This window comes from Emys orbicularis, chromosome 14 (genome assembly GCF_028017835.1).
Source record: "Emys orbicularis isolate rEmyOrb1 chromosome 14, rEmyOrb1.hap1, whole genome shotgun sequence".
Taxonomy (NCBI): domain Eukaryota; kingdom Metazoa; phylum Chordata; order Testudines; family Emydidae; genus Emys; species Emys orbicularis.
This window is the reverse complement of record NC_088696.1, coordinates 3674148-3681423: the sequence shown is the minus strand read 5'-3', so window position 1 is coordinate 3681423 and position 7276 is coordinate 3674148. Positions and strand designations below refer to the sequence as shown.

The 7276-nt window shown below is 54.3% G+C and overlaps 1 protein-coding gene across 1 annotated transcript; it reads left to right on the top strand.

Moving 5' to 3' along the window:
• Positions 1 to 1579: 1579 nt before the first annotated feature.
• Positions 1580 to 4195, top strand: LOC135888761 (D(4) dopamine receptor-like). Its single transcript, XM_065416539.1, has 2 exons — positions 1580 to 2516; positions 3885 to 4195. The coding sequence occupies exons 1-2, from the start codon at positions 1580 to 1582 to the stop codon at positions 4193 to 4195; spliced, it is 1248 nt and encodes a 415-aa protein (XP_065272611.1).
• The last annotated feature ends 3081 nt before the right edge of the window (positions 4196 to 7276 follow it).

Below are 7276 nucleotides of genomic sequence, written 5' to 3'. Positions count from 1 at the left end.
ATCAGCTGAAGGACTTCTTGCTGATACAGACCCAGTAATATTGTCTGATGGGACCTTTAGTCTCTAAACTCTGTACCCTAAAAGACAAGGGTGGTTACAATCTGTTCCGTTTTAGATAAGAGACATAGCCCTTGGGCTTCGGGCACATTGCCAGCATAGCTCTTGGTTGAGCAGACTGGTCAAACCAACGAACATGAACAGGGTTTTTCTGCATAGACATCCATCGCCACAGGGGATACGTTGGGGCATGATGATGATGAACCAGCTCAGTGAGTACTGGGCCTTACTAGAGCAGGGTGAAGGAAGCCCATGGATGTGCTCTCTTCAGAGCAGTTGGAGCTGCCTTCAATGCTCCAGTCAAGAGAGGTGGCAAATCTTCAGTGGGAGCTTTTCTCCAATAAATTCTTTCCTTCGGCTGCTATTGATACTGAACAGTTTTTGCCTCAAATACCAAAGGGAAGGATCTTGTGCAGAGATAAGAAGCAGTTACTCCACTCTCACGATTGCTTCCTAGCTAAATCAACTTGGATAAAGACCCAAAAGAGAGCAAACTGCAGAAATTCTTGATTTCATCCCTATTGTTATCCCACATGTGAGAAATCAGCAGCCATTTCCTGCTGCCTCTTCTGTTCCTGAGTATCTTCACTTATAAGAAAGCAACACTGCCTTCAGTTTAATTCACCCGCCATCTTGGTAGCAGCTGGGCAAATTCCTGGAAACTCCGACTGCTCTATCAGATAGTCTAACTGAAGAAAAGCATCAAGAATGCAAATAGCTTGATGGGCATCACACTTTCATTTCATCAGCTCAAAGTAAGAGTACATGACCAGCGAGGAAGCATGGGAGTCAGGCTTTGGGTTCTCTTCCCAGCTCCGCCACTTAAATGTGTGACCCGCGGAAGATGACATGGAAAGGAATTTTCAAAAGTGCCTGTATGGCTTAGTCCTGCTGACTTTCAATGGGACTTGTGCTGATAAACTATGTCGGCATTTTTGACAATCCCATTCTTAATCTATATGTGCCTCAGTTTCCCCATCTGTACAAAAATGGATGATGCTGAGAAATCCACAGAAAGGCAAATTGTTTACACTTAACAGTCAACACAAGTTTCAGCGATGTGTTTTATTTAAGGATAATGGCACAATAGGGAGTGACTGTGTCATAGACAGGCATGACTCCAAGGACACATACTCAGTGTTGAACAGGGCTGGCTGAATTCCTTGCTTAGTATTTAATCTAAAGATGTGCATTTATGTACTAAGCTCCCTTCCTTGTGGTGTTTCCCTTTAAATCTTCCAGTCAAAGCTGACAGCTGGAGAGGATGTTTGGGGGCTGGGCGGCTGGTGCAATAGACGAAGCCTGTCCAAAGTTGCACATGGCTTAAGTTTTGCTCCGAGGACGCCCTGTAGCCCCTCTCTGATACCACTGGGATACTCGTGGATCCCATTTCTACCCATGCTCCCAGGCGCCGCTCCAGACGGTGCCCACCTTTCCCTGGGAGCCCAGTTCCCCCGCCCCCCACCCGGCCAGCTATATAACGCCTGGCCCCGGGCGCTGGGCCCCTGGGCGGGGAGGGAGCATGCTCAGGATGGGAACCCGCTTCCCCCTCCTCCTGCTGCTGCTCGCCAGCGTCCCCGCCTCCCGCTCGCGGGGCTGCTGCGGGGGGAGCGGGGCGCCCCGGCCGGCGGGCGAGGCGCGGCCTGGGGGTGCCCCGAGGGAGCCGCCGCCGGAAGCGGGGCCCGGGGAACCCCGGAGCGGCTGCTGCGGCAGCCGGCGGCTGAAGATCGGCCTCATCTGCGCGCTGGGGGCGCTGGTGATGGTGAGCAACGGGGCGGTGATCGCGGTGATCGCCTCGGCCGTGGCGGGCTGGAGCCGCAGCAGCCGCCTCACGCTGCTCTCGCTGGCGGCCGCCGACGCGGCGCTGGCGCTGCTGGTGGTGCCGCTCAACCTGTACGGCAGCCTGGCGCGCGGGGCCCCGCCCGAGCCCTACTGCCGGGCCGCGGCCTTCCTCAACTCCAGCGTCTTCGGCGCCTCGCTCTACTCGCTGGCCGGCGTCTCGCTCGAGCGCTACGTCGCCGTCTTCTTCCCGCTCCGCCACGCGCGCCTGCTGGGCCGGCGCCGCCTCGCGCTGCTGCTGGCGGCCGCCTGGCTGGGCCCCGCCCTGCTGCTGCTGCCCGTCGCCCTGCCCGGCCGCGCCGCCGTCCTGCGCGTGCGCTTCTCGGCCGCCGCGCTGCTCTGCGAGCCGGACTACGGCTCCAACGCCGCCTACGCCGGCCTGCTGGCCGCCGCCATCTTCTGTCCCGCCGCGGCCACCGTCACCTTCGCCAACCTGCGCCTCTGGCAGGCGGCGCGCGCCCAGCGCCGGCGCGGCGACGGGGCGGGGCCGCCCGCCAAAGGGGCGGGGCTGAGGCGGCTCCGCCTGCTGCAGCTGGACGCCGCCTCCCGGGTCCTAGTGCCCGTCGTCGTCGCTTTCTACGTGTGCTGGGCGCCCTGCATGGTCACCATCCTGTACAACGGTGAGAGTCGGCGGGGGAATATGGGAAAGTGGGGAGCAGTAGGGTGGGGCAGGGGGATGGGATGGGGAAGAGGGCGGCGGGGGGAGGAGGCAGTGGGGAAGGAGGAGGAAGGAAGGAAGAGGCAGTAGAGGGGCAGGGGGATGGGATGGGGCAGTGGGGTGGGGCTGGGGGAGGGGGGAAAGTGGAGTGGGGCAGGGGCAGTGGGGTGGGGCTGGGGGAGGGGGGAAAGTGGAGTGGGGCAGGGGCAGGGAGCAAGGGGATGGGATGGGGCAGGGGACAGTGGGGAGGGGAAGGGAGATGGTGGGTGTGGGATGAGCTGGGTGGGAGAGACATGGGGTATAGGTAATGGAAACAGCATGAGCTGTGGTGGGTACCACACTCTTACAAGCCTATGCCCAGGGTTGGTGCTGGGCTCCCTTGGCGAGCAGGGAATGGGACCCTTACACAATGAGGATGGAAGAGGTTAAGTGGAGCTCCCTCTGGTGTGTGGGGGTGTGCGTGTGTTTGTGTCATGCCCAGGTTGGCGCAAACAAAAACCGCCCATGCTGTTATGATCTCTGAGCTTTTTAAGCCAACCTCCTCATGTCTTTGGGGATCTGACTTGTGTGTGTAACCTGTGGGGCTGGCAATACTAGGATCAGCCCCTGCTGGGGAGGGGCACCTATTATTAGGTGCACTTGCCCTGTCCTGGGGGAGGGATAGCTCAGTGGTTTGAGCATTGGCCGGCTCAACCCAGGGTTGTGAGCTCAATCCTTGAGGGTCCGCTTAGGGATCTGGGGCAAAATCAGTACTTGGTCCTGCTAGTGAAGGCAGGGGGCTGGACTCGATGACCTTTCGGGGTCCCTTCTAGTTCTATGATATAGGCATAGCTCCATTTAAAAAAAAAAAAAAAAGACCCAAAACCAAGGGGTGGTTGGGAGCCCCGCTTGAAGTGGCCTGGCTTTGAGTGCTTGCCTGGGAGAGGCAAGGGGTTTTGCCTCTCTCACTGCCCCATCCCATCCCAAGGCTTTGCATTGCTTTTGGGGATGGGGATGCTGCAGCAAAAGGGGGCCAGTAAATACCTAGATCTTGCCCCCTAATACGAGGGCCAGGGATTCCTTCTCTTGACCGTTCCCCCTTCCTGTAGTCACTTGGTGCAGCAATTGGGAGACTTGGTTTCCCTTCACCTCTGCCCATGTTACAGGTGAGTCGTGGGCTCAGCTGGGGCAAGTGAGGGTCTAGAATGGGAGCATCACACTAGTGAGCCTGGGTTGGTGTGGTGCTGAGGCTGCCCGCAATGGGTGGGGAAGGACCACAGGGTCTCACCCCTGGGCATGAAGAGCCCTGTGTAATGTGGGGAACGCTCACCTGGTGCTCTCCTCCTTGCAGCAATCACGAAGGACCGAGTTCACGAGTGGCTGGAGTTTGTGGCCCTGTGGCTGCCTAGCGGCAGTGGCTTCCTCAACTGCTTTGTCTACTTCTGGACCAACAGGAACTTCAGGCACAAGTTCCAGAAGATCGGGCACAAGCTCTGGGGGCCCTGCAGCCGAGCCAAGTGGGAGCAGGACGTGCACAGGATGGTCACCATCAGTGCAGCGGTGGAGAGGAGCAGCAGCCAGCCTGCTCTCCCCCCGGACCGCTCCTGCAGTGGGTCGTCCACCAGCACCTTACTGCCCAGAGAAGCACAAACTAGCCTATAAGCTACTTGGACACTTTGTCAGCTGCAGTGTCTACAAAAGGCCGTTGCTGTGCTGGGTTCTATACAGCGCGTCAGGCTCTTTGTGGCCTGCAAGACGTGCGACTGCCTGGCTTTGTCAAGAGCCTGGACGCTGCTGCCTCCTGCGGGGGCTGGGGCTACTCTGGCTGTGGGGAAGGAAATTGTCAAACCTCACCAGAGGAGGCCAAGCGTCTTTCCGTGAGCTTCACCAAATGGTGTCAGTGGAGAAATATACAAAGAATGTTTGGGTTAAGGAGCCCTTCCTGGGAAGGGGTTTTGTGTGGGAAACTGGTCACAGCATGGACGTGAGCTTCTGCTGTGAAAGAAACAGGACATTCACTCGGAGCGAAGTGCCCTGAACCATCCCAGCTAGGGGCAGAGAAGGTATAAAGTCCCTGCTGCCCGACAGCCCCACTCTTGGATACTGTAGATCACAGGCAACTCCCCCTCTGATCAGTGCAGTGTGACAAGGTCTCCCTCTAAGCCAAAGGGGACATGGTTCTCTCCCCGGCAAGCCAGGTCACTCCAGAGTACCTGATGGGTTGGCAGTAATGGCTAGTGCCAAGTGTGCAGGAGAAGGCTGGGTGAAGTTTAAGGGCTGAGGGGAAGGTGTGAGATCCTGACTGCAAAAGGGACGGTCAAGCAGGCATTGCGGTTCATGCCCCATGGCGATTACACCTGCCACGTGATCACTTCTGAAACCTGCCCAAGGGCCTGCTGCTCTGGCTACAGACTTCATACCTCCACTCACCAGGTTCGGATTCTGCCTCCTGCTCGGTTTGCCATCCCAGCTGGGTGATCCTCCTTCCCCTCCCCTCTCACTTCACGGGGACCCTGGACATAGAAGGACACAAACTCACTTGGGGGGGAAATACTTTTATATAATTTAAAAGAGAAAACTGCAGCTTCTGGCGCGACAGTCTGTCTGGTTTTAACACCTTTTTACCTCTGCCATCCAGATGTTGGGGGGCGGGGGGGTTAGAGTAGGTTTTAGTTAAATTGGATAAATTCTCATCGTCCTTGTGTTTGATCAATCTGGACAAAGGACTCCAGGTCACAGGGGTGGAACTTTAGGGAGCCCCTTGCTGACAGCATTGATTTTGGGTGCTCTCCTAAACTGTGTCCTGTGCAAAGGAAGAAGCAGCAGGCTGATGGGTAGCCTCACTCCTCCACTGTATGGCTGGGGGTTTTGCTAGGCTGAATGTCCCATCCTAATTGAAGTATCCCCTCCTGAAGCTCCCTCTCTTGCACTTTGCTGGACCACTCCCCAGAAACAGGTGAGGAAATTGACATTTTGTAATTAGTTAACCAGACTTTTAGTGACGTGGGCTGGTAATGGAGAAAGGTCAGGAGCTCTTCCTCCATTCTCCTCCCACACTTCTAGCCAGACCAGAGGATTAAATGAACAAACCCAGAAAGATGAAGTGAGCAAAACGAACATGTAGCAATCTGGGAAGTGCAGCTGCGGTTAAGGCCCTGGGCAGTTTCTTTGCTCTTTTGCAAGGTGAATTCTTCCGGCCCCTGAAACCTCCCCATCCAGGGAAAGGCTGGCTTTTTTCCCCAGTGTCAAAAAATATTAAGTCTTAAAGTGAATGTGTGATGTCACAAGGAAAGCAGTAGTGTAGTAATGCTGTGTTAGAGCAAAACGGCCTCTGCTCTCCACTGTGAGTTCAATTAGAGAATTTTTCTCTTAATGTTGGATTGTAAATAGCCATTTTATCTGTTCTCCCTCCCCAGTGTTCCTGCTGCTTGTTCAGGGCAGGTTCTGACATTCTTCTCCCCCCACCCCCAGTGATTTATACATCAGGGACCAGTGGAAACTGCATCAAATTGAAATAGTATTTGTAACTGACTTGATCAAGTGTATATTGTAGTGGATTTGGAAAAAGCTGTACTGTGGAGTCTCTTCTGTCCTGTATGCACCAAACCCTCTTTAAATGCACACTGTATTTTTTATTACTGTCTAAGGTATATTTTTATCTCTTGGGTTTGGAGCTGTATGTAGGTAGATTCCCATCCCCCCTTTAAATGTTATATTTCTGGGGAAAAAAATATTTAATTAAAAGGACTGTAAATACAAAATAAAGATTTAGTTATTTAACTTCAGGCTGAATGTGTTTCCTTGGCTGGCTGCGGACTGCAAAAGCAGCAAATCTGACAAGCCAAAGAGGTCTGGAATAGGGGAGGTGTGTTCTGGCAAGCACCAGTTTTTGGCAGGGGTTGTGGAGTTCTCAGGACTCTGATGAAGTAGGCCTGGGGAGAAAAGCACCAGAGGCGCTTGCAGTGTAATGAATGTAAAGGACAATAGCACTGCCGGATCTAGAGTACACTTGGCTGGAATTACAATAAATGAAAAGTTATTTGGAGGGGGGAAGCCTCTGTGGTCTAGAATAGGATGGAGACAGTTCTGCTCCTGCTTTCAAGCTTGCATGAGCAAATATGGGTATTTTCCCACACAAATTAGGTGCACAAAATGCATGTGCAGTTGGGTACCTATCTTGCTCTTAAAAAATCTGGTCCCTAAAACATCCTTGACACTTTGAATTCCTGGGCAGGTAAAACAGCCCTGACACTCATGGAACTGAGTGAGTTCCAAACTCTCTGGGAAGAGAACTGAAGTTCTAGTAACGTCAACCTGGCCACCCTGCGCACGTGCCTCAAGGCCTCATTCTTATTTTTAAACGACCAGCTGTCTTCACAGAGAAGGCAAGGCAGCAGCCAAGTTCTGTGCAGCTTCATGTGACATTTTATGTAGAGCATTTAATCCGCTAGTTTGCATAGCCATCGACTTCAGCTTCCTGTACCTCGGGGCTCTAGGGCTGATAGGGCAGCTTGGCTGCACTGAGGCCTCTGTTACTCCTGAGGGCATTCTGCGCTTCAAAAAATAGTGTGCACAGAATTTTTTAAATTCTGCAAAATTTGTCAAATAAATAAGTGGCAGGGGGGAGCACAGGCCACTGGCTGCACAGAGGTGGAGATCACTGTGCAGCTCCCCCACCATGGGACACGGATTGAGGGATGAGGTTGCACCCAACCCTGACGCAGCATAAGGACATGGCCTGCC

Coding starts and splice junctions, on each gene's coding strand:
- LOC135888761 (XM_065416539.1), top strand. CDS start 1,580: ATGCTCAGGATGGGAACCCGCTTCCCCCTCCTCCTGCTGCTGCTCGCC. Junction 2,517..3,884: donor GGTCACCATCCTGTACAACG/GTGAGAGTCGGC, acceptor TCCTCCTTGCAG/CAATCACGAAGGACCGAGTT.